We start from the raw sequence: 27,081 nt of genomic DNA, 5'->3' as shown, positions 1-27,081 counted from the left end.
GCAGGTGTGAAGCCTGCTTCCACTTTTTCTGTTCATATAGATAGGGTAATAGCAGAGCAGGTCAAAACACCTGTTTATGATGAACAGCTGCAACACAGTCTTTGCAGTTTTTCTTCTTGTACAGTGGTACCTCTAGTTATGAACTTAATTCATTCCGGAGGTCCGTTCTTAACCTGAAACTGTTCTTAACTAGAGGCGTGCTTTCACTAACGGGGTCTCTTGCTGCTGCTGCGCCACTGGCACCCGATTTCCGTTCTCATCCTGAAGCAAAGTTCTCAGCTCAAGGTAACTCTTCCAAGGTTAGTGGAGTTTGTAACCTGAGGCGTTTGTAACTCAAGGTACCACTGTATTATATTGTTTTAAGCCTTGTAAAATGCAGCAAGTTGGGAAAATCTAAGTGGAGCTTTTACTGCTTCTTTTGAGACCCACAATACTGATTTACTGTTCACCTTCTCACATCTGCCTGAAAAAATGTGGCTGATCTTACTAAACACTAAATGAACAATAAAGGAAGTATCTGCATCATGAGCGTAACAGGAAGCAACGTTCTATAATGAAGTGAGCCTTACTGACCACCAACATAATTGTGCATTATAGTGGCAATCAGAAAGCATGCACACAGGCTTTTCTGGTAAAGAAAATCCTCTGGGCAAGCTAAGCTTTGCATCAGAGCTAATGCACATTTTATGGGATGAGGAAGATTAGTATTATCACTTATTAATATACTGAATGTGGAGGGAGGGAAAGCTAGCTAGGCTAATGTGATGAACAGAATATCACATTTTCGTTCAAGCATCTCTAAAAACTGGAAGAGATATGCAATGGGATGGACCCTTAATGGGTCTACTCTGAGTATGGCTTGATTCAATATTTCCATCAGTCTACAAGAGAACATTTTCTCACAGCTGCTTTTCTATCTCCCAAAGTGAGAATATCCTAGAGGCCCTTTGATATTCTCAGCACTGGAGACATCAGAGATTATCATCACCCCATAGATTGGACAGTGACCTGAGAGGGGCAGTTTTGCCTTCCCTTAGGTGCTTCAGCTAGTATGCAAGCATAATCAGAACTACCCTGGAGGCAGCTTAATAAAATTGCATCTTCCTCTCAGCCTGTGGTTCACCAAGGTTAAGGATATGGTTGATCGAGGAGTTGGAAGAAAATCCATGCATTCCAGGTGCAAAATGATTGTAGCCCAAGTTGTAAATACCTTTCCATGTGGGCCCTACCACTTTAACATGTATCTATTAAGTAAAATGTAGCATAAACACTGACAACTGGGAAACACTGGCCTGTGAGCGCTCCAGTTGGAGAACAGCCTTTACCAAAGGTGTCATGGGCTTTGAAGACACTCGAACTCAGGATGTAAGGGAGAAACGTGCTAAGAGGAAGGCACACTTGGCAAATCCACACCATGATCAACTCCCGCCCGGAAACCAATGTCCCCACTGTGGAAGGATGTGTGGATCCAGAATTGGCCTCCACAGTCACTTACAGACTCATTGTTAAAACCGTGTTTATGGAAGACAATCTTACTCGGCTTACGAGTGATTGCCAAAGATTAAGTACCACTATAATAACCTCAAATTTTCATCTTGCTTTACCTGGCCTGCAATTCCAAAGTTCGCTCTTTCCCAGAGACTTGGAATGTGTGGGGGTATTCTTCATTGTGCGTTTCCACGATTTTCATACCATCAATGCCAACTCTTGTCCGAACTGTGAACTTAGATCCCACCAAGCTGAATTTGGGGACACAGTATAGCAATCTGTTGTTGAACTGCAAAAAGCACAAGCCACACCAACTGATGTTAGCTGCCACAAAGACAAACCTCTCTTGAAAAAGGCTTGAAAAAGGTAGAGAAGCTTAAACAGCAAACACAACAAAAAAGGAATGTTCAAAAGTGTGGTATAGAGGAGTTCGGTCAAGTTATCAATAATAACGTCAAACATCTCACAATGTTCACCCAACCTTATTCCATACAGTAAGCACAACGTTCAATATGCTTTCGGAAAGAAATGCTAAATTTTCCAATTTACTAAATAAGAGGAACTTTTTACAAATTACATCAAACACTCATATTACAGCTGCCGCCTTCTGCCATGTCTTTTGCATTTCAAAAGCTGCTTACATTTAAAATTGGGGATGTGGGGAGGAAAGATGTGGGGGTAGGAAGCTAATCTGGAGTTCAGAAACTGTGGTGCTCTCCCCGCGCTGCTTCTCTGCTCTCAAGTCACTCCCTCCCAAAGCTGCTTCACTGGTGGGACGAAATGTCCCGAGGCTCTAAGGCACAGATTTGCTTGAAGCATGTAGTCAGCACTCAAGAATGAAGGTAAACACACATTCACACAGATGGGCAAACCCGAAGGAAGGCATGAGGAATGTGCAAAATAGATGAGGTACCCATGTGTATTTATTGCAGAAAGAAGCCTGCCACACAGTAACTTTGACCTATTAAGGACAGCCAAATGCACACTTGGCTGATCACTGTTCCATCAATTAATTTGAAATCTTCATTGTTTGGGACTGCATTTTTAAATCGTTATTATGCTCTCAACATCAATCAGCAGTGGGCAAAAGTGTTTGGAAGAGCTATTGTACAGCTGGGTAAGTGTAGGTGGCTTCCTAAAGCAAAAGGCAGAGCAAAATGGCGTTTGCTGCTGCTGCTGCTGCTGCTGCTGCTGCTGCCATTATTGCTGTCTCTGTTCTACAAAATGCCACAACTCCCTGCTATGCACAGCAATTTATCCAGTCAGCTGTGTTTATGAGCAATGTATTTGCACACATTCACGTTTCACGACATGGCAGCAATTGCCCCACCAGAGCAAGAGAACACAGTAGTAGCAGCAGTTAAGGCAGGAAGCAGCTGGGTAGCAATAAAAAAAAGTAAAGCAAACATGATAACATATGTTTCCAGGATGGCAAAACATTCTAGGGTTAAATTGTTGTATGCAGCACTTCGCAAAAGGCTTATTGAATCACCAACTTAGTTTTTTTTAGAAGCCTAGTCCATCTGGTGCTGGAGGAGACACTTGAGAGTCCCATGGACTGCAAGAAGATCAAACCTATCCATTCTTAAGGAAATCAGCCCTGAGGGCTCCCTGGAAGGACAGATCGTGAAGCTGAGGCTCCAATACTTTGGCCACCTCATGAGAAGCAAAGACTCCCTGGAAAAGACCCTGATGTTGGGAAAGATTGAGGGCACAAGGAGAAGAGGACGACAGAGGACGAGATGGTTGGACAGTGTTCTCGAAGCTACAAACATGAGTCTGACCAAACTGCGGGAGGCAGTGGAAGACAGGAGTGCCTGGCGTGCTCTGGTCCATGGGGTCATGAAGAGTCGGACACGACTAAACGACTAAACAACAACAAAGCCCATCTACAGTTATAAATTTTAGGGAAGTTTTTAATATTTAATGCTGTATTGTTTTTAACACTCAATTGGAAGCTGCCCAGAGTGGCTGGAGAAACTCAGCCAGATGGGCGGGGTATAAATAATAAATTATTATTATTATTATTATTATTATTATTAATGCAATCTTCATATGTATTGTTGAAACCACTGGTAATGAAATCTAACTACTTCCAAGGATTCAAAAGAAAAGCCAGTTTATTTGTACCCTACCGTTCTACATGCTTCTTAAAACCAATGCTGCAATGAATGCAAGTTGCAAGCACTAGTTTATTAAGTAGCTGGCATGTATTTTAATAGAGGGTAATATTCTGTGCCGACTTCTACTTCCCAAAACAGATGACTTTTTGACAACTACATTGACACTGGGGGGAAAGAGAGGGCTATTCCTCACATTTCAGATTTTCTTCATGTTGCATGGATTAACATATAAAACAGGCCTCAGAATTATGCTTGCTTGCTGGAATTAAAACTATTAACATATTCGGTTATTAATGATCAAACAAACCAGCAGCTCACTGAAAGGACATTTCATAGATAAATGACTTTAGTGGGTTGGTGTATGTAAGGGGCCTGGGATTCAGTTACACTGACTTGAAGCTCTCTCTTTTTATCTCTTGAGTATACCATAAAATGGCTTGCAAGGAAGGACTCATTATGGATTAGGCTGAGGGCAGATTAAGTATACATAAGGATTCTCCAGGATCACTTTGATGGTTTAATCCACATCTGTGTCATCTAAAGCTTAAATGGAGTATAAGTGAAGTTTTTTCCTCATGCAGGCTTTAAACATGCATATCCTTCACACCTGCTTGAAGCGGAATTAATAAATATGCCCATTAGGAGGAGGCGGGCCAGAAAAAAAATATGTAAAAATGCATCTCCTCGTTTACAAGGGAAAGAAAAAAAACCTGCCCATTTAATGGGTGGAAATGTGTTGCTAGCAGTAACAGAAGGTGCTTGAGCTTCACCAGCAAGGTAAAAAATAATAGATGTATTGTGCCTCCTCAGCCAAATTCACTGAGGCAGCAGGAATACTCCCATCAATCCAGTCTGCAAATTGGGAGGCTCCCTTCCCAAAAAGAATTCAATCCTTGTGTTTTCTGACTTAATAACGGTTTAGTGCTACAATTGCACCAACACAAGCCCAGAGAAGACTCTTTTATTGAATATTACAACATTGCCACAGGTGCGCTCGTTGCTGATTGGTTGATACAAACACAAAGCAACTTGTTGCTGATTGGTTAACACAAACACAAAGCAACTTGTTGCTGATTGGTTAACACAAGTACAAGGCAAGGGTTACATATAGGCATTAATCACCAATAGATTAAAGGCTGGGAAAGGGAGCACAGAACTAGACAGGCATGAAACCTCCTAATTAAATTATAACTAATGATTGATACAGCATGACTAAAACAATTACTAATGATTGATCATAACATGAAAGAATATAATAATCGTGTTCCATAGATGTGGTCAACTATGCATTAAGAACAGGTCAGTCAGAGTATAATGTTTTCATGAACTTAAGATGAACTGAACATCCTAGGGAAATGAGGGAATGTATTGGTATTTAGAACGGGTTGTGCAGTATGTACAGAAGCAGAGAAAAGCTTAGAAGCAAGACTTCCCATAATGCCAGAGAAAAACTTAGAAGCAGGACTTCCCATCATGCCACAGTCATGTGCAGAGACAGAACTTCCCTTCAGTTATGCTTACTCATAGTTTCAAAGTTTGCTAAAAGTGGTTAAGAGGGAACCTCATTAACATTAATTCAGATGCAACACTAAACAATGGTTAAGACAAATAAAGGGATAAGAGAAGGGAATTTGTACAGGATGAAGGCATGCTAGTTTGCAAGCATATTTTTTTTTCAGAGAGCCAGTATTATGTCTGCACCAAACCAACAAAATAGAAGATCCACCAAAAGATCAGATTTAGAAATGTTATGCACAGGCTAAAATTAAGTGGGGTGTAAGAAACAAATACTCACTAAGAAAAGGTATCTTTCTTGGGCAGATGTATTACGAGCAGCAAGTTTAAGTATTTGTCCTTCTTTTATGAGTTCATTTGAAGGATTGACAATGTCTTCTTCTTCTCCTAACATTTCATAAACCTCCAACAACTTCTTTAAGTTTTCCTTTTCCATCAAAACAAAATGCGACAACCGTTAGTGCACGCCACTTGTGAATTTATTTAATGAAAAAGGTTAAACCGTTAAGAAAAAAAACATGCAACTGTTTTAGCAAGAACTGTCCTCTATGAAAATGATTGGTGGCATTGCTACAATAAAAATTAGGAAACGGCTTGCAATTATGAACATCTCTTGCAACAAAATGACTTTCCCAATAAAATATTTGCACATATATGCTTGCTAAGAGAAAAATCCCATCAATAAACATCCTCAAAAGATACTATATTCAATGAGTGAAAAAGAAAGGAGCTTGGGAGCAAGCTAAGATGGGCAGAATCTAGGTTCAAATTCACCAACTCAGCCATACAAGCTCAATGGGTGACCTTCATTCAATCATTTTTTCTAAGTCTAACTCATGGGAAGGCAAACTAAGGCCCTGGGGCCGGATCCAGCCCAATCGCCTTCTAAATCCGGCCCGCAGATGGTCCGGGAATCAGAGTTTTTTTACATGAGTAGAATGTGTCCTTTTATTTAAAATTCATCTCTTGGTAATTTGTGGCGCATAGGAATTCGTTCATCCCCCCCCCCAAAAAAAATATAGTCCTGCTCCTCACAAGGTCTGAGGGGCAGTGGACTGGCCCCCTGCTGAAAAAGTTTGCTGACTCTGGTCTAACTTATCTCACAGGGATATTGTGAGGATAAAATGGGAAGGGGAGGACCATGTATGCTGCTCTGAACTCCTTGGATGAAAGGTGGGAGATAAATGTAACAAGCTTCATCCAGTAAAACACTTGAACCGTTTGATAACAGAGCTGCAACATTTAGCCACTAATTTATTAGAACAATGCATTTTTAAAAACTAATGACGAAAACAGTGACTCCAATTAATTGGCAATGCTTTAAAATATATTCTAAGGTAAGCCCTTAAAAGCTATATATGACAACTGTCATCTTAGAAGTATCCCCCAATGTAAATTACATCTTATGATATAATACCTGCTGTGAAACATACACATTCCTTGCTTTAAGGTGAGGAGTGTACTTTCCCCAAAACTGCATTTATTCATACAGATTTAATGAGAATCTAATACATATAATTGAATAAGGGTTTTTTCCAAGCATGAGACAGCCCTACCTTTCCATTTAAGTTACCTTAAAATGGTTGCATGAGACTTTGGAAAAAGCTAATATAAAAGGCTTAATTGCAATCTTTCATACTTAGATACCCGCCAAATTGCCTGCTTTATCTTCTGATGTGGATTATGCAAAGGAAAAAAATCTCACAGAAGTCACTCACCATTTTTCGGATGGCGCTATTAGAGTGACTTGCTGCCGTAGATATTATTTCCAAGGATTCTATAAGAGAAAAATGACCCCTCAAAAGTTAATTACTAGTACTATGATACATAAATAGTGGCTTCAAATGCTAACTTGCATGTTTCACTTTTTTATTGCCAACAAATTATAGTGAACTACAAGATTCAGGCTGTAACCCTTTACATACTTACTGGGAGCAAGTCCCACAGAACTCAATGAGACTTACTTATGAGTAGACATGTATAGGATTGTGCCCTCAGTCCAATAAGTTTCCTTAGACTTATGTGAACTTAAAGTAGATAAAGTCAAAACTTGGAGAAGTAAAAAAAAAAGACTTTGTGAAGTTAATATAGGTGCCTTAGTCCCTAGGTATAAAACAGACACAGGTTTGGTATTATATCTTTTGTTGGAATGAAGCATATGAAATAAGTTCTGGGTGGAACAGTGCTTTAGGACTAGAAACTACAAACTAACAATCAGTTCAAATTGCTATCTGCCCCTCTAGCCACCTCAAAACAAAATCCTTATGAGAATGACATATTTGCTCATCTTCCCACAACTAAAGAAATCACTAGAACCCAGTAAAAGGCTTTGCTTAAGGTGTATGTATTCCCACCCCCCCCACCCCCAGCTCCCATTGCTTGCGTAGTGGTGGTGGGGTCCTGAGCACCTCTAGCTTTCCTTCTATGAAATGTGTATTTTGCATTTATTGCATTTCCAAATGTGCGCCTAGGCCCAAACAGATCAGGGACCCTTGATCTACTTCAACATCCTATTTTCTACAGCAGTGATGGCCAAACTTGGCCCTCCAGCTGTTGTTGGACTACAACTCCCATCATCCCTAGCTAACAGGACCAGTGGTCAGGGATGATGGGAACTGTAGTCCCAAAACAGCTGGAGGGCCAAGTTTGGCCACCACTGTTCTACAGCAAAGAACCAGATTCCTTTGGGAAGCCAACCCTCTCCTGTTGCCATTCCCCAGTAAAGGCTATTGAGTGGCATGCTGCCTCTGAACCTGGTGCCATGAAGACCAATAGCCAGCGAGAGATTTGCACTCCATCAATTTTCCTAATCTCATTTTAAGCCCTCTAAACTAGAGACCACCACCACATCTTGTGGCACCAAATTCTACAAATTAATTATGTGCTGTGTCAAGGATTAATTCCTTTTGTCTGTCCCAAATCTCTTGCTAATCAGCTTTGAATTGTATTATTTGTGTGTTCGGAATCTGCACTCCATTTCAGAAAGGAAATTCTGAAAACACAGCATATTTTCATTTGTCCAGAAGGTCTGAACAAAGGGGATATAATAAATTTAGTAATAAATTTAGTAAATAAATAAATAATATAGTATTTAAACAAATTGCTTCTTGTGAAGTGCTGTTCTTTGTTTCCTTTTACTGGGATAGTTCTGAAATATTAATGGTCCACACACACCCCTTTTACAGATTTACTGTGTGATGCTGAATATATAACCCACACGAATGTATTTACTTTCAGCATCCTTCCAGTCTAGAGAGTCTTGAGGCAACTTTCTTAGATAGTCCTTCAGAAGCATCTCGTATCTTGGAATGCGCTGCACTGGTTCTAGCATGTGATGTTGCAAGGTGAGATTTCCACAGACTTTCTGCTTCTAAAAAGACAACATACATGTATTGAAACGGAGGGTCCAGAAACGCATCTCTTGCACTCTGCATCCGTTAAAAATACTTCATTTCAGTAACACTCTCTTAGTGATATTGGCAAATGAAAGCAATATATTTCATCCAGGGATTTTATTTAATAATTCAGAAAGCTGATTATTAAATGAAATCCTCAGCGAAATGTGTTGCTTTCATTAAATAATTTAAACCCTTTATACTATCTGTAAACAGACTTTATACTTCCCACTCTTTGTTATCTATTCTAAACCCAAAGGAATATCAAAAGAAAACATAGTCATATAAACCTAGTTTTAAAATATTGTTTTGATAACAGAATTCAAACACTGGGTGATATGCAATTGAAGCATTCTGCTTGTGCAACAGAAATTCCAGGTTTTCTTCTCCTTCACACCACTCCCAGCTCCATGTGTATGATAGGCTGAGGGAAGTGAGATATAATTTTCTCATTCTTTGAGAAAAAGAATACTATGCTTTCTGAAGTCAGTCCGTGTTTTGTGTGTGTGTGTGTGTGTGTGTGTGTGTGTACAAACTTGCATTGTGCTGCCCCAGACTAGCTTACTGACCATAAGGTACACTTGTTGGCGTTATTTCAGATTGTTTTACCAACAAGGCATAGTAAATGTCCCCTTTTAACCAGAAAAATGAAAGCCAGTCGTTTACCAGACAAATGTAAAAAGCTTTCTGACATTCCCCATTTGTTTCCTAAAGTTCAAAGGATAAAATGCTGAATAGATATGTACTGAATTTCGGACACCTCCATCAGCGCACACAGATACAAGCCAGAGATACGCTCCTTCTCCCTCCTCTCAACTTCATATACAACTACGAAGCTCTATACGACAAATACCACATTTTTCGCTCTATAGGACGCACCCGACGATAGGATGCACCTTGTTTAAGAGGAGGAGAACAAGAAAAAAAAATTCTCCCCCTCTCTGCTCAGCGCCCCTTCAGCGAGGCGGCAGGAGAAACGGAGCCACTTCCATTTCTCCTTCTGCTTTGCTGAAGGGGCGCTGCACAAATCTCCCTCTCTGCTGAAGCCAAGAGAGTCTTGCTCTCCCGGCTTCAGCGAAAGGATCCCAAAGCCTTTGGAGCGCAGCGTGAGGTCCTGCTGTGCTCCAGAGGCTTCAGGCGGCTATCCCTGAAGCCTGGGAGCGAGAGGGGTCAGTGCGCACCGATCCCTCTCGCTCTCCAGGCTTCAGCGAAAGCAACGCGTAGCCTCCGGAGTGCGGAGGGAGCGCTCCCTCTGCGCTTTGGAGGCTTCGCGTTGCTTTCACTGAAGCCAAGGAGCCTGCATTCGCTCCATAGGACGCACAAACATTTCCCCTTAATTTTTAGAGGGGGAAAAGTGCGTCCTATAGAGAGAAAAATACGGTACATGATAAGTATTACAATATAAATACTTATTTGGTACACAATGTAGGTATAAGAGACAAGCAGAGTAAACCAAACGGTGCATAATACTATTTCCTTAAATTAGCCTGGGATGGGTTCCAGTTCACACATGGAATATCACACAGGTAAGCACATACTCATTATCCACTGACAGGTTGCTCCCACTCGGGTACGTAAGTTCACCGTTACATGCATGGATAACTCACATAAATAAAAGGGTAAGAGTGCAAGCCTCTCACATCTGGAACTCCATGTGCCCTCAAAGCACCCATTTTGTTCACCCAACACACTATTATCAAGCAATGAGACAAAAGTGCCGCAGTCACAATCTTGACTGCCAAGAAATTTAGCATGTCACACATACAAACGCGCACCACACTACCTGAATTTCTTGAATAATACATTTGAAGACAGGTGATCGCTCAGTCCATGTTTTCACCAATTCCATTGCGTTGTCAAAATTCTTCACATACTCCCCATACATTTTGAGGAAAGGAGCTAGCTTCTGTAGGATGTCACTGATCCTGGGGTTTGTGTCCCTGGACAGACAAAAGAAAGCAGTTATAGAGATAAACATGGGAGGTCGGACAATATGTACCATGGGCACCTCAGTTCTGTCAAATATGTATCTTTTGGTTTATTCTGCTTGATAACTACCTTGTGATTGACTTTTTTTAAAAAATAAGAGTATTCCATAAACTAAACAAACAAATTATGTCTCTAACTCACAGCTTGGTCGAGTAACCCTAAGAAAAAAACATGAGTGAAGCACCTCTAATAACCCTACCAAATAAACACTGCAGCTCACCTATTAATATAAAATCCCCCTCCAGTAATTCATTCCAGTATTGGAACTTTCATTTTCAGAGTTGACAAACAATGAGAAAGGAAAATATTATTTCCCTCCCAAGGCAGGCTGCAAAAGCTGGAACTGTATTACAGTGGTATCTTGGGTTGCAGACACTTCAGGTTACAGACGCTTCAGGTTACAGACTCTGCTAACCCAGAAATAGTACCTCGGGTTAAGAATTTGTTTCAGGATGAGAACAGAAATCGTACAGCGGCAGCGCAGCGGCAGCAGGAGGCCCCATTAGCTTAAGTGGTGCTTCAGGTTAAGAACAGTTTCAGGTTAAGAACGAATTAAGTACTTAACCTGAGGTACCACTATACTTAGATCATGTATAGCTGCCAGTTTTCTAAATACATGCATGGTTCATCTCTCTTGATGCTCCTCTGCCTTGTGACACCCAGTATTTTTCAATAAATGTTAAGTGTGGTTGTGTATTTAAAATACCTGTTTTAAGGAAGAGGTTAAATATATCTTATACCGGGCATAGGCAAACTTGGCCCTCCAGATGTTTTGGCACTACAAATCCCATCATCCCTAGCTAACAGGACCAGTGGTCAGGGATAATGGGAATTGTAGTCCCAAAACAACTGGAGGGCTGAGTTTGCTTATGCCTGTCTTATAGATTTCTGGACATCTCATAGGAAATCATTCTGTGTTCTCTGACATTTCAAGACTATTATGATTCCCAATACTACAAAAACAACTTGCCAATTTATAATAGAATCATAGAACCTCCTACAGGCACAGATAACATGCACATGGTCTTTCACAGAGTACTATCTCCCAGTAATCTGCACTGCTTACCATTCTTTCATTCTTTTCTCAAGCTCTGGCAGCAAGAATTGACTGTGAAACTGATTAATGGATGAAATATTGGAAAATATTTTATTAACAACTTCAGCAGGAAATGAGCCCCTGTTAGCTTCATCCATCAATTTACAATAAAACTCCTGCAATGGATAAGAAGGGGAAAGAGAGTCAGCCACAAAACACGCATTCCTGGGCAAATAAAGCAGGCAGAAGGCAAACAAAAGTTTGCAGCCAATTTGCAGCTAATTAAAAATGTCCATTTATTATAACGACCTCCTTCCTCTTTCATAATAGCACCAGAACTATCTTGCCATTAATCACACTTCCTTGCAAAAAAAGAAGCAGCAGCAAAATGAAGCAAACAGAATGATCCTCAAGTCAACATTTTACTAGTTAAGATTCTAGGCAGTCTGCTGCACTTCATTTGTTTCTCCTTTTCTGCTGCCAAGGGGCAAAGGGCTTGAGGGGGTAAGGCTCATTATGCGGACTTGAACCTGCCAGCTGAATCTTTGGCTGTAGGGTTCTAGTATGAATTTTAATTAAAGGTCTGTTTGCTTCCTACACCTTTTAATCATATTATTTGCTTAACTTGTTAGCAAAGTCGTTTCTCAGAAAACTGAAGGCAGTTGTGCATGCATTAGTGCAGCCAACAGATGTAGTAAGATGTCAGCAGTCAACAGAACCTGAGCAGCAAGCAATTTAAAGCTAATAAGAGGTGTCAAGCTTCTTCTCCAAGAAAGGTAGCAATGTAGAGCTTCCTCTGTTTCATATTCAAATGGGAAATTCAGGATAAGCCAATAAGAAAAATGGGCCTCTTTGAAGAAAGCTGAAGCTATGATCCAATGAAAGGGAGGTAAATTAACCATGCAGTGAGTGAAGATGAGGAACATTCTCAGCAGACAGGCAATATATGATGAAAAATGTGGAGGCATTGGGAACAGAAGTGTTTTATTGCAATATTGGAGGGGGGGGCAGTACAGTACATTGAATCAGAACAGCAGAATCAGAGCTCGTGGGTTGTGTGACATTTACATGGCAAACAGAATATTTTTCTGTGCCACCTCCACAGAGTCCATAATTCCAACAGAAGTATGAGTAATTCCTAGTCATTTCAATTAATTCATTAGTCATAATTTAAATGGATTTTTTTTCCATTTGTAATTTGTAAATGTCAGTAGTGACCAATGCCATATACTTTTCCTGGCCAAACTGCAGGGTGGGCGAAGAAACAAGCCTTTATTGAGCAAAGGAAAGAATTGATTTTGCATGTCTTAATGGCAATAGATCTAAAACATAGCAATAGGTTCAGGATTTTCTAAAGGTGTTGGTGGTGCTTTCTGAGATTGCTAAAAGATAGTGGGGTGGAGAAGGGCCATAGCTCAATAGAGGAGCATTCGTTCTGCATGCAATGATCCCATGTTCATCTCCAGGGAGGTCTGGAAATGTTACCTATCTGAAATGCTAGAGAGCCACTACCAGTCACTGGGGGCAATACTGAACGAGATGGACTCGTGATCTGACTCCTATGTTCCTACATCACTGCTGCAGTCCCAGTTACCATGGTCTGCGGGCAAGAGAAGAAGATACACAGAAAGAAATTGTGTAGAATGTGTGTGTGACGGTAGGAGATACATGCAAATTCATAAAGACAAAGGATGGAACTACAACTACAAGCAAGCAAACATGCAAATATTATTTTGAAGCCATCCACTGGTTAATTTAATAAGTTGATTTAGTGGTCAAAGCAGGTTTCCCATGCTAATGTAAGAGTTTCCTCTTATATTAGCTAGAAACAGCATTTCAGAAAGAAAGAAAAGAAAGAGAGAGAGAGAGAGAGAGAGAGAGAGAGAGAGAGAGAGAAAGAAAGAAAGAAAGAAAGAAAGAAAGAAAGAAAGAAAGAAAGAGAAAGAAAGAAAGAAAGAAAGAAAGAAAGAAAGAAAGAAAGAAAGAAAGAAAGAAAGAAAGAAATCCCACTCTTACCTGATCCAAGAGAGCAAGTCGGCAGACGTAAGCTCTTTCTGTGTGCAAAAGCTCATTGGCAATATTGTAACATTTCTGTTCATTTGTCTCCTGGAAATGCAGACAATTTTCAGAATGAAGAAATTGCAATATAATTACTGAATTTTTCCTGCAATTGCAGCTTTTGCATTTATCAAACAAGGGTTTTCTCCCCCTTCACCCAATTCAAGTCGTAGAAAATTGGGAGGGCCAAAGTGTGATAAACTAAGAACCTCTGCCTCCAGATTGGTAAACTAAAGACGGCTGCATTGGCTTAGATATAAACCAGGCATGAGAAGCCTTCAAAATTCTTCTAATTATTGCATTTTCTATGAATGGTTTTTCTTTCAAGCACATGAGATGCAATGTTGGGTGTGCTGCTGTATCCTGCTTTCAAGCATTAAGACAGGAGTGACTAATCAATGGCCTTACAGATGTTGCTAGACTACAGCTCCCACAATCCACTGGCCAGCCTAGCTTTGGCTGATGTAGTTGTGGTACAACATCTTCTAGTCCAGCTCTTCCTTAAGGGCTCGGCACACATGGTCCTTGGCTGTGAATCCAGGAAGTCCTGCTTCCTGCCCTGCAGGCCTTTCCCCACCTGGGCTGGGAGGGTTGGGCCCTGACTAACTGAGGCTGCTGAACAGATTCTTGGGTTGGGGAATTGTTTAGGTGTGTGTGTGGTTTTTTTTTGGGGGGGGGGTTGCTTCTGTTTCCGATATTAACTTTTTGTATCTTTATTTTAGATCTTATTTAGTTATGTGGAAATTGTTTAATTCGGTTGTGATTTTTTTCTATGTTTTATTTGTTGTTTATGACTTCTTTTGTTATGTTTGTAATTATGTATTTTTTTCATGTTGTAAACAGCCTTGAGCATGGTTTTAACTATGGAAAGATGGCATACAAATAAAATTATGTACATATATATGTATGTATGTATGTATGGACTCTGCTGTGCAAGGAAACTAGCCAGTTGAATGAGATTATGAGATTCCAGAGCACATAGGTTTAAATAACACTGCACTTAGCAGCATAAGCCTGTTCTACCCATGGTAGAAGGGTAGGATATCTAAAAGTCATGAATTCTGTTTTTTCTTTCTTTCTACACAAGTTATGTAATACTTTAATTGCTGGTCTATAGGAAAAACAGTATTCTCTGAACTCTCCCTGATTCTAATAGTGCCTTAAAAATAATGGCTTGTTGTGTGAGGAAACTTAAAAAGGGAACAATCAAGTGAAAGCAGAACATTAAGTCTAAAATTAGTCCTGGCATTTCACTAAACAAAAAACAGGGAGCATGGATTCTATACGCAGAACACTGGAAGAGGGGTCATCGGGGATAGATTTCAGGCAGGAAAAAACACAGTAAGGGAGTGAAGCCAGCCAGTGAGAGTTGCTGCCTAGGAAGCGTCCAGATACTGCAGGACTGCCTCCCCCCCCCAAAAAAAATCCTGAGGTTCTAGTTCTTTCCAAAGCTTTCCTTTTCTTCCCTATGTTTCTAGTCCATTTTGAAAGCTGGATTTGATAGATCTGCAACTGGCCAGGAACTCAAGAGTGCTGACCAGGATTAGGGAACGCTCAACTCCAAGGAGAAGCCCACCTTATTATGATTTTTTTTAATACAGTGGTACCTCGGGTTACATACGCTTCAGGTTACACACTCCGCTAACTCAGAAAGAGTGCTTCAGGTTAAGAACTTTGCTTCAGGATAAGAACAGAAATTGTGCTCCGGCGGCGTGGCGGCAGCAGGAGGCCCCATTAGCTAAAGTGGTGCTTCAGGTTAAGAACAGTTTCAGGTTAAGAACGGACCTCCGGAAGTACTTAACCCGAAGTACCACTGTACTCCGTACAAATCACAGCAGGATATCACAGCATGGAATATCACAGCAGCTGCCATTCTTCTGCTTTACTCTTTTTGTATTACAGAATGTCCAAACACTCCTTGCTGCTTGCATCTGCTGGGTGCCCTTTACCCATTGTAGCCCCTCTGAGGGAGACCATGGGTGTGTCATTTCCCAGTGCGCTGAGAATTCCAGGAAAAGGACCCATAGGAATGACCCTGTCCATAAGGTCACAGTCTATTAAACTAAATGTTACAGCTGAACTATGGCAATAACCCACAGAAAAACTGCTCCCACTGGGGTGTTGCAACATGTAAAGGCCACATGTCATAACATTAGTTCATCATCCAGAAGGTGAGAAGGCTCATACTGAACGGCTTCCTTCCGTTACCTTCTCCAGGTGTGTGCCCATTTACTTCCTGTATGTTCTTGTACTACCACCCTGTTGTCTCTGCCTTTTCCTGTAAATTACTGTCAACACCCTTTTCATAACTGGGATGTCCTTCCTGCAATCGTTGGCATTTGGCACGTTTTACTAATGAGGACACTCATAAAGAGGAAAAGAACTGTTCCAGCTATTCTGCTGAATGTAAAAGCCCTTCAGTGTCCGAGACCACACTGTGTAGACTGAAGTGTCCACACAATCAGGAAGTCTGTGTTCAGAGCCAGAACCTTCCTTTGCAGGAAAGCCCTCCAGGCAATCTCCCTCAACAGCTTCCATATCCAAGAGACAACACTGGTATTGCCTCTCTGATCTACATCTAAAATATTGATTCCTTCACAGCTTTTGCCTTGTATAAATAGAATGTGGTCTCCAACAGAAACTGACAAAAAAGATACATAGATTTTGTGTTGGTGTGTGTATATTGTATCTATGTTAAAAAGGGGAAGATACTTAAAATTTCAGTCGTTTGAAGGAAGTCTAGTTAAATGTATTGTTGAATTTCTTCGTTCCTTTGATATACTGTTCGTGCTGTAGAGTGGTCTAAAAAGCATTAGGGATACAGCTATCAGATTTGAATGCAAATACAAATGGTCTGTATGGCCTTCAGAGGCCTATATATTTCAATAATGCAGAAGGTACATTTTGTTTTTATAGCCTGCATTTCTTTATAAACTGCTTGCCTTACCTTTGTCTCCACATGCGAGTCTTGCTTATTGTGCTCCTCAATCTGCTTGTTCTTTGTATTGGTAATCATTTCTACACTTTCTTTTCCCGATGGAAACAACGTGTTCACACTTGGAGTCTGGCAACAGCTATTGATTGTTTGCCCTTTGCAGGCTGCTGTAGTTTGCAATGCGTCTGTACTAATGTTCTCTCGTTCTCCATTTACCAAGCTGCTGTCAAATGATGCATTTTGAATGGCCCTACTCGCATTATGAACCGGCAATGTGCTGTCCCTGCAGTCCAACTGGTTCTGTGCTACTTCTCCATTGGCTGTGCGATTCTGTACATCCTGAGAGTGATCTGTACTATAGCCCTGCTTCTGTAGTGGGTGTTGGGTGAGGAATTTTGGCTGAGGTGCTGGCGCTGGCCCATGCTTTCCTTGAGATTTAGCAACATTTAGAACAGAGGATTCTTTCTTCAGCTCACTAGGAATGGATGGGCTAAAGGGAATAAAAGAGAGCGAAAACTAATTCATATTACATTAACAATTTATGGGAATAGAACACCCTTCCTATCCTCTTTGCAAAAAACAAAAAAGCAGTATCTGTAGAGCAATGTTAAACAAAGTTGAGTCAAAAATTTGCACAGAGAATGGTGAGCATCGTTTCAGAGGCCAAGAATGGCTGCAATCCTATTCACGCTTACTTAGGACTTGCTTGGTAAAACTTGTGGCTAAACCCCATTGAAGTCAACATACTACAGTCAGTGCTGTTTGCTGCTTACTAAGGCTTACATCACATGCGTTTTTTAAGACTGGGTGCAGCCAAAGCAAACACAAAGTGGCAGGGATTTCTACAACTAATAAAGGTAAAGGTGAGAGAATCTGAACTTCTGCGTCCACTGCTCTTCTCCCAGCTAACTGATTCCCCATATCAGAGCTCAGGTTGGAGAAAATGATATTGGGAATGAAGACAAGCACCATCCCACCCTCTACTTTGCTGCATCACACAAAGATATGGCTATTAAAAACACAACATCCTTCGACATGAAATGAAGCCTTACTGCACTTCTTCCCACCGTATACTTCAATGTTCCCTTGCTACCTACATTAAACATACATCAATAGATCTTGCTGAAGCACTGAATTATTTTCCTTGGATTTTTCTCTATGGATTATTATGAACACATTGAAAAAGAACACAAAGCCTTGCATTGTTTACTCTGTCAGGCAGTGACTCTCCAAAGTCTCAAGCCGATGTCTTTCCCAGTACCTGTTACCTAACCCTTTTAATGGGAGAGGACGAGGATTGAACCTTGAACCTTCTGCATACAAAGTGTGTGCTCTTCCACTGTGCACTGGCCTCTCCCCATATAAGTGTTTGTTTACCTTACATTGTTATTCTGTATTTTTTCATCAGGGTCAGAAATTTGAGCAGTGGGGTGAAGGGAGACGATAGTTACAGAACAAACATCATAAAATCTACTTTTTCAAATTCAGGGTTAGAGAAGTAGATGTTGCTCAACTACAACTCACATCAACCCTGATCACTGGCCGTGATAGCTGGGACTGATGGGAGTTGGAGTTCAACGGCACCTGGAGCACTGAAGTTTCCTAGCCCTACATTACACAAACTGCCAATGTAGCAATGCCCCAACCTTTGCCCTAATGTTTGCCCAAGCTTTGTTATTTTCTTTTGGCATGTGCCTTCACCATTCCTCCAAACTCCACTTTATTTATTCCACTGCGATTGTTCAGAGTGAGAGTGTATGCACTACTGATGTTCTATTCCCCACTTTTTTGAACATGTAAATCATTTTGAGGTGATCTTTGTGAAAGGATCACCTTTCCCCTTTCCACCAAAGTATTTTGAGTGTTATCTCTTCCCACACCAGCCATGTTCCCTCTCCTTGCACCTGGGCTCACTCCCTCACTGCATCTCTCTTTCTTGAAATCCTACCACCTCACATAAAAGCCCACGCTTACCTCTCATTTTTCCTCCTTCAACATACCACTTTAGCTGGACTTTTTAAAAAAGTGAAATGATTTTGCTGTGTACTTTGGCAGCTCCCTGAACACTTCTATGCTTTGCTTTCTTCCTTGGTTCATTTTTAGCACCTGGTGCATCCACTCAAAGATTATCCACCAAGGTGCATAATCTACCTCTCTTCTTTTTTTAGCATAACCTAGCAACACTCCATACTTCAGAACAGAGCCCACTTCCACAGGTACACCATCTTCTTCTCACAACCAGCTTTTTTGTGTGTGGCATGCATAAGGCACAGTCGCTGGTACCTGCAGCCATTCTGCTCCAAGCAAGCCAGTACCTGGATGGGAGACCACCTGGGAAGCTTGGATGCTGCAGGCAAGGCATGTCACCTTTTTATCCCCAGCTAACTGCCTAAGCAAGCTGGTTGGGGATAAAATGGCTTAGAAGCTAAGGGTCCAAAGGGCTACTGGTCCTGTTGCGAGGATACTGGTCCGAATGACTCATATTCACACTAGTTTTAAGGACTGTAACTTTAAGAACTGGTGCCTGGGAGTGGATTCCCAGTAAAATTTAAAAGTCTATTCTGGGTTATTGAAGTAGTATATTATAAAAGCAATTCTGTTATAGTTACTTTTTGAATACTTTTTTTTACACTAGTTTACAAACTAAAATTTACAATCTGATACAAATCGTACTGCATCCTGTTTCTGAATCTTTCTATAATAATATACTGTGGTACCTCGGTTTACGAACTTAATCCGTTCCAGAAGTCCGTTCTTAAACCGAAACTGTTCTTAAGCCAAGGCGCACTTGCCCTAATGAGGCCTCCCGCTGCCGGTGCCCTTCCACCGTTCGGCTTACATTTTTAGACCGAGGTAAAGTTCACAAACTGGGACACTTCTCCGGTTTTGCGGAGTTCGTACAGTACAGTACAGTAAACACACAACTGATGCACATTTAACTTTTAACTTGTGCGCATTCAGCTTTACGAGCTTGACAAAAAATTATATATAAAGGGGGCGGGCATCCAGGGGGAAAGACTTTGGCAATTGCACCTTCCACTGTACCCAATGTGTTTTGACTATACACAATTTTGGCTTTAGGCGCAATCCTCAGAACATAACCGACATCTAAGTTGTGAAATCCCTCTTCACAAATATTGGTAACTGTTCTGGTATTTTAAATATGGTTATGGGTGCCGTAACTGAAACCGTGTTGTTTATATAATAATCAATCCTCATTGTCATGGGAAATCAAATCTGGATAACTGTTCGAGTGTGAGTGTTTAATGGAGCAGAAGCATGAGTGATAGCAGCCAAGTGTGGTGGCATGGTCGACGGAATCAGAGTGAGTGACAGATGGATAGCGTGGAGAAAGACTGTAAGAGAGTTAGACTGCCCTATCTAAAGGAACGGAATGCAAGCCTTTGACATCCATAACCAATATATAGACCCATTTATTTGACTAGCAAGAAGACACCTGGTGTGCAGAATGAACAAGTTGGCCCAATATAAAGGAGAGACAAAGGAATAATATATAGCCTTAAGAAACGTATCAGCTTCCCAATTTTGCATTTCACTAGAACACAACCATCCATCTATACTATAAAAGTGGAGCACACACCAGTTCCTCATTCACTGTCACTTATGCTTCTTTTAATCTGTACCCTTTTGAATAAAAATGAAACAAACTTGTTTACCTGCCTCCTTCAAAATGACTGATGAGATCAGACACTTTACTAGTTTTTTCTTTAGATACGCAAGAAGAGGTAGGTGTAACTTCCTCCATTCTTGGCTTCGTAGAATGTAAAGCTTTATGCCTGGGGGTTTGGTGGGCAATGGATGACTGTGAATTCTGCAGATGTAATGGCTTTGGAGGCACTGTGAAGAAAAAGGAACATACTATACTGTATTTTGCATTTGGAGGCATTTCATATATCAAAGCTGTTCAACACTGTGACTCCCGGAAAGGCCTATGGGATTCTTAAAACCCTTTCCAAAACCACCAGATTTCCCGGTTTTTTTATTTTCAGGAAAGCTCTGCTATTATTATAAACACTGCTATTATTATAAACACAAAAACTGTACTCTGTACACCCTGCCTTAACTCTACTCTTTTCAGTGCCTGCCCAGATATGTAGAAGGTTTACATGTGTTTTAATACATTTTTAGCTGATCACTGATTTTAATTATTATTTAAATGTTTTTAATAGCTCTTTTTGCTGGTAATTTTATTGTTTCGTTCTTTCTGTAAACCGGTTTGTGGGTGTTTTTGTTGTTTTATATAATCAAGTGATATATAAATTATATGAAAATAAATAAATACAGGCAACTCCCCACTTGTGCGTGATCAGCACGTGCGCTCCCATTGACACACATGCTGTTTTCAGCACCGAAAGGGGACAGAGTGGAACGGGGGATCCCAGTGATGCATGGGGTGGCCAGGAACAGAACCCCCGTACAATTGGGGTAAATGTAAATAAATGTTGTACTCTGTCTATTCTCTCTCTCTCTCTCTCTCTCTCTCACACACACACACACACACACACACACACACACACAAAAAACATCTTCTTAGGTACTTAAGCAAGATCTGCCTCATGTCCAACCTCCACAACTCCATCAAGAGATGTATAACTAATGAGCACAGCAGCAAGGCTAACCCACAAACCCACAGATGATTTGATACTGTAAAATAATGTTCTGGAACTTCCTACAGCTGAAGCAGCTCCAGGTTTTTGCGAGCCACAACTCTTTCCTCTTTGGCTTCTCTGCCTTTGTACTAAGATGTGCCTTGTCCAACAATTTCTTTCAAAATTATCTCAATGCCATGTACAAAACTCTCCCTGGCCTGCAATCCAAAATTCGCCAGAGAGCAACTTCTTCTGTACATAGTACACAGGCTTGCATAAGACGATGTGAATGAAAAAGACCCCACCTCAGAGCCCATCTCTGCTATGAAATGGGAACATAGGAAGGTGTCATACATAAAACCAGGCCATTGGTCTATCTAGCTCACTGACTGGCAGTGGCACTCCAGAATTTTGGGCAAAGGACATATCCAGCCCTAGCTGCAGGTGCCAGTTACTGAACCTGGGAATTTCTGCATACAAGGCAGATGCTCTACAGCCTTTTCCAATTTACTAGGTGACCTTAGGAAAGCCATCCTCTCAGCCTCTGCATTCTCTCAAACATTTGCAATATGAGAATTATAATAATGGCCTTACAGGACTGTTGCAAGGATAACTGAGATAATATATGCAAAACACTCTAAACATTCAATAATGGCTTTATGAATACAGTACCAAGTATTTATTCAACAGCAAGGAAGAGCACTCTGCATATGCTCAGAGGTAATTTCTAGCCTAATAAGCTCTTTCCAAGGCTGAGCAATAACTCAAAACAGACCACTCCCTTTATTTTAAACCACTTTGAGGTTTTATTACAATCAAATGGTATATAAATGTAAACCTATAGTCACTACAGAATAAAATACCACCAATGGATACATTGATGGGGCATGGATTTGAAGTTAAACACGCACACCCAAGCACCAAGGCTCAAACCTGAATCAGGCAGAGGAACAAGCAAAGCATATTCCACAATCCAAGTAAGTCATGGACAAGTCTCTGTTTGTCTGTCTCTCAGTGTTAGAAACTGAGATAGAAAATCTAGGAGCCAAATAGCACCTTAAATCTAGGCCAGTGTTTCCCAACCTTTTTTGGGCAAAGGCACACTTGTTTGATGAAAAAAATCTCGAGGCACACCACCATTACAGCCCCGTGACGTCAGCGCGCAGCGTCGCGCCGGGAGGGACGCACGAAAGTGTAAGTTTCAATTATTTTCCCTCCCCTCCTGTGTAAAGGGGAATGCACTCTGCTAAGTAAAGGCACTTGCCACAGCAGCGTCAACGTCACAGCACCCACCGGCACCCAAGAGAGAAGGGGTCTCAGCAGCCCTTTTGCCAGGAAGAGGAGCAAGAACGAGAGGAGGAGGAGGAAGAGGAAGAGAGTCCCCCCCCAAAAAACATTCTCCTTTTGATCTTCCTTATTTGCAATTCCTCATTGCAAAACAGCGGTTGATATACAGCTGATTTTTTTGTTATTACAGTCCCCACCCCCTCACCTAGAAAAACACCACCTGTCAATTTTATTATTATTATTATTATTATTATTATTATTATTATTATTATTATTTATTATTCCCCGCCACTCTGGGAGGCTGAAGCCCTTTAAGGCTTCCTTCTGTCCACTCTCTGTGAATTACCTGCCCGGAGCGGGTTTCTGGGGGGGGGGCGCTGCTGCCGGTGTCCTCCCCGTCGACACCGGCAGCATTTAACAACTTTAAAGATGTGCCCCCCCCCCTGTAATTTCCATAACAGTTGGAAGGTCAAAAATATAACCTCCTATGACAACTCCTGCAACCCATGAGCTTTCAGACAAAGATCATGCATGGACAAATGTAAAGATCTTTGGAAAGTATTGATCGAAACCACAGTAACAAACGAATCAATGTATCTTCAAGGGAAAGAATAAGTAGATCCATTTGCATATATAGCTCTGTAGGCTTAATTATATTCCATTGCTATTTTGTTATTGCTCTTTTCCTCTGCTTCTATTTATTTTTAATGCATGTAACCTTTTTATTCCCCCTCCCCCCCCCGCCAATTTAACTCCTTGTAATACTCTCAATAAAATATAAAGAAACAAGAAAGGAGATTCCCACAAAACATTAGGAAGGCCTTTCTGGTGGTGAGAGCAGTCAGACAGGGGAAGGGGCTTTTAGGGAGAGGTCGGGGGGGGCATCTGCCAGGGATGCTTTAGCTGTGAGTCCTGAATTGCTGGGGGTTGGACTGGATGACCTTTGGGTTCCTTCCACCTCTATGATTCCATGACCTTTAAGGGAAGTCACCTCCATCTTCCTCTCAGAGCAGATGCCCACAAGCCCTGGGTGGGAAGAGCCAGAGAGAGAGAGAGAGAGAGAGAGAGAGAGAGATGGAGAGAGAGAGAGAGGAGGACATTCCTAAGAACCGGCAGCTCAGCTCTCGCCTCCCTCCAGGAACCAGAAAAGCCAGTTTAGGGCTCAGAGTTCTTCTCCGGGGACACCCCAGGATGGCCAGAGCGTCACAAGAACCGCACCAGACATTCGCCAGACCCCAAATCTTTCCCCCTTCCTGGCCTGAGAGGCTGCAAATTCTACCTGCCTTCCCCCCTCCAATTGATCAACACACAGAGATGCAGGTGGCCAGGGACCCACCTGTGCACACCTGAGCCTGCAAGGGGCAGCCAAGCCCCCTTCACCGCCTGCCCCCCCGCCAGCCCCCTCTCCCCTCCTCCCTAGGCGGCAGCTCCGCCATGACCACAAACGGCGGCGGCAGCAGCCGCGCGCGGCCCGGGCTCCCCTCGCCGGCCACGGGAGCCAAGGCGCGCGACGAGGGAGCCAAGGTGCGCGATAATTTTCTCAAATTATGTCAGCGGCACCCGGCAGAGCAGCCCTCTCGGCCACGGCAGCCCGGCTCTCCCAGCCCCCGGGGGCCGCCCTCCTCCCTCGCGCACCCGCAGCGTTCCCGCCCGGAGAGGCGGCGGCGGCAGCAGCAGCCGCGCGCGGCCCGGGCTCCCCTCGCCGGCCGCGGGAGCCAAGGCGCGCGACGAGGGAGCCAAGGCGCGCGACAATTTTCTTAAATTATGTCAGCGGCGCCCGGCAGAGCAGCCCTCTCGGCCACGGCAGCCCGGCTCTCCCAGCCCCCGGGGGCCGCCCTCCTCCCTCGCGCACCCGCAGCGTTCCCGCCCGGAGAGGCGGCGGCGGCAGCAGCAGCCGCGCGCGGCCCGGGCTCCCCTCGCCGGCCGCAGGAGCCAAGGCGCGCGACGAGGGAGAGCCGCGAGGCGGGCGCTGTGGACGGAAGCGCTGCCCGCCGAGCTCGCAGGCAGCCAGGCAGGCAGACGGCGAGAGCCCCGCGCTGGGCGGCCTCTCCTCGCCGCCGCCGCCCCGCCTCTCGCCGCCCGACTCGCCCGCCTCCCTCCCACGGAACACAAGGCAACCTTCCACGGCACACTAGTGTGCCGCGGAACACCGGTTGGGAAACACTGATCTAGGCTACAGTCACCACAATGATATGCCTAGGTGCATTTTGTGTGTGTGCAAGATTACAAAGCAAATGGTCTGTGGGGAAGTGCGGCACCAAATGACACACGTCTCTTGGTGCCGCGCTGCCACATGAATTAGCTGATTTGTGGGGCAGCGCAACACCAAAAGAGGCATATCTTATGGTGCTGTGCTGCCCAACAGACCAGCTGAGTGGTGTGGCATTGCAGCCACACAAGCTAGCCAGATGGAGAAGTTAAGGGCCAAACCTGGCAACCAGATATCTCTACTTCATCACAAAAGGCCGGCTGCCTGTCGCAAAACACAACTGGCGCCCAGCTAATTTTGAATGCTGCTGCTATCCCTCTCTCTCTTTCACACACACAGGGGGAGATAGTGTAGCACCCTGCTTGTGGTTAACGCTTAGCTGGAATGAAATATTCAACGCAGCAATAGAAAAATTAAAATAATAATTTATTTGTCAGACAAATAAATGAGAAACACAGTGGTATATGGTTACCAAAGCTCTGCCCCCTCCAGCCCTGATGGCCAGCACTTATATTTCCTCAGCCTAGCCCCCTTGCTCCTCCTTTGGCTGCCTCTGTCCAATCAGCCTGGTTGAAACTCCTATTGGCTGTTTGCTAGAACCAATCATAAAAGATACACCCACTTCCTATTACCTTTTATGGGAGACAAAGAGCTATATTTTCCTTCTATCCATAAATGGCAGACAAGTAGCCAGCTGCTTTTCCCATTAGTTCTTGCCCTTTAACCTTAGGAAAATATGGCTAGAGTCTGCTGGGAGGCACATGGTATTATTTTCTGTTAAACAATAAATCTTACTATTTACCAACTCTTAATTAGTGTTTTTGCAGCTTGATTGTATTCTGTAATATGTATGGTCAGTGTAACCTTTGCTCCCAGCCTGTATTTCCCTTTTACAACTTTGAGAAACTTGTCTCCTGGTACTGCTATAAATCGGGGGGGGGGGCTTTTCAGGAGAGCAGGAAGATAAACAACTGCCAAAGTACTTAGCCAGCTGCTTTATGCCTGGCATGAAACATACAAACATTTGCAAATATATCTTTAAGCTCATTTTAAAATACAGGCCTTGATCAGATGCCTCAATAGTGCGTCTCAACACATGAGGGGTTATGGAATACAGCTTGTAGGCTACATACGCAGCTGCCAGAAGAAGAAGAAAGGAATTTCCCAGCTGAAGCCGCTGTCTCTCTCCAGTTTATTTATTGCACTTACTGCATCACACCTTTTCTTCAAGGAGTGCAAGATGGCATACATGGTTTTCTTCCTCCTCATTTAATCCCAACAGCAAACCTGTGAGGTGGTTAGGCTAAGAGGCAGCAATTCGCCCAAGGTTACTCAGTAAGCTTCATGGCTCAGTGGGGTTTTGAACCGTGGTCTACCAGGTCCCTGAATTCTAAACCCAATCAAAGAGTCAAAATGTTAAAATAAAAAAACAAAACCTCAAAACTTTGGCAAGCCAAAGGTGGTCGGTCACATGCCTTGTGTGGCAACCTTTGCGAAGTACAACTATAACCTGTGAGAAATGGGTATTTTCTGAGGACCAAGTTACCTGTAAGCTCATGAAAAAGTTTATGTATGCACACACAAACACATGCTCAGGACTCACAATAGCTTAAGAAAATCAGTCCAGCATGGAGAGCAAATGAACAGGATTCTAAAAAATAATTGTAACAAAAATCACAATCCCTACAAGCATCCCAGCAGGATCAAAACCAAGTGTTTCTTTCTGTAATGAAGCATCTGTAACTGACCCACCAACTCCTCCTACTCCCCATGTTAATGGAAGTCTTCTGAAAACTTAAGAAAATATTATGGAGGGACAGCCATCACCACCCTGTTTTTCTTTGAACTGTTGTAATTGCTCATTATAGCTGTTTTATCTGTCAGTGTTCTTCGAATCTGCTTTGACATCCACCTGCATGCTGTTAGAGACTGAGCTGTTTGCTACTCTGTGTTTTCTCTAGAAATGACAGGCAGATCTAGGCCAGTGAACATCAGCTAATTGCCATGAAATCGAACAGCTAGCTAACAGAGAGAGACGATAAAAAGTAAGGGGGTTGGAGGAGAACTCAAAACCACCAACATGGCTGAGAAACAAGGAGGCCACAGAACAATACTAGGAAATAAGTCTGAATGGAAGTAGCAGAAGCTTAGATGGTGTTAATGATAGCAAAGCTGTATCATACAGAAAGCATCTTGAGCAGGGTGGAGAATGTTAAAAGCAACCTTCCATTAAGCACCTAAGAGCAGCCCTGTTGAATTATACCAAGGACCCATCTAGTCTAGCATCCGGTTCCCATGGTGGCCAACAACTTACTTTATTTAATAAACTGTTTCACAGCCTGAAACCATTGATAAGTTCAAGATAAGATATTACGGTCAAAGACCAGCTCGTATTAACACAATAATGACAGCGTTCATAAAGGCAAAATATACAAT

At 42.5% G+C, this 27,081-nt stretch overlaps 1 protein-coding gene across 9 annotated transcripts in view; it reads right to left on the bottom strand.

Annotated features, from left to right (window-relative positions):
- FGD4 (FYVE, RhoGEF and PH domain containing 4) overlaps positions 1 to 27,081 on the bottom strand; it is a 116,160-nt gene that overhangs the window by 16,439 nt on the left and 72,640 nt on the right. For all 9 annotated transcript variants that reach the window (XR_014012707.1, XR_014012708.1, XM_081212031.1 and 6 more), the window contains 9 exons: positions 20,217 to 20,397; positions 16,552 to 17,029; positions 13,563 to 13,652; positions 11,577 to 11,722; positions 10,305 to 10,461; positions 8,358 to 8,496; positions 6,845 to 6,903; positions 5,407 to 5,553; positions 1,605 to 1,777 (listed from right to left, as the gene is read on the bottom strand). Coding sequence is in view for 7 of the 9 variants with exons in the window: in XM_081212031.1 (XP_081068157.1) it covers positions 1,605 to 1,777; positions 5,407 to 5,553; positions 6,845 to 6,903; positions 8,358 to 8,496; positions 10,305 to 10,461; positions 11,577 to 11,722; positions 13,563 to 13,652; positions 16,552 to 17,029; positions 20,217 to 20,397 (1,570 nt within the window). In the remaining 2 variants the exon portion in view is untranslated. The remainder of the gene's footprint in view (positions 1 to 1,604; positions 1,778 to 5,406; positions 5,554 to 6,844; positions 6,904 to 8,357; positions 8,497 to 10,304; positions 10,462 to 11,576; positions 11,723 to 13,562; positions 13,653 to 16,551; positions 17,030 to 20,216; positions 20,398 to 27,081) is intronic.

Source organism: Podarcis bocagei (assembly GCF_964188305.1).
Source record: "Podarcis bocagei genome assembly, chromosome: 10".
Taxonomy (NCBI): Eukaryota; Metazoa; Chordata; class Lepidosauria; order Squamata; family Lacertidae; genus Podarcis; species Podarcis bocagei.
This window is presented reverse-complemented; position numbering and strand designations above follow the sequence as displayed.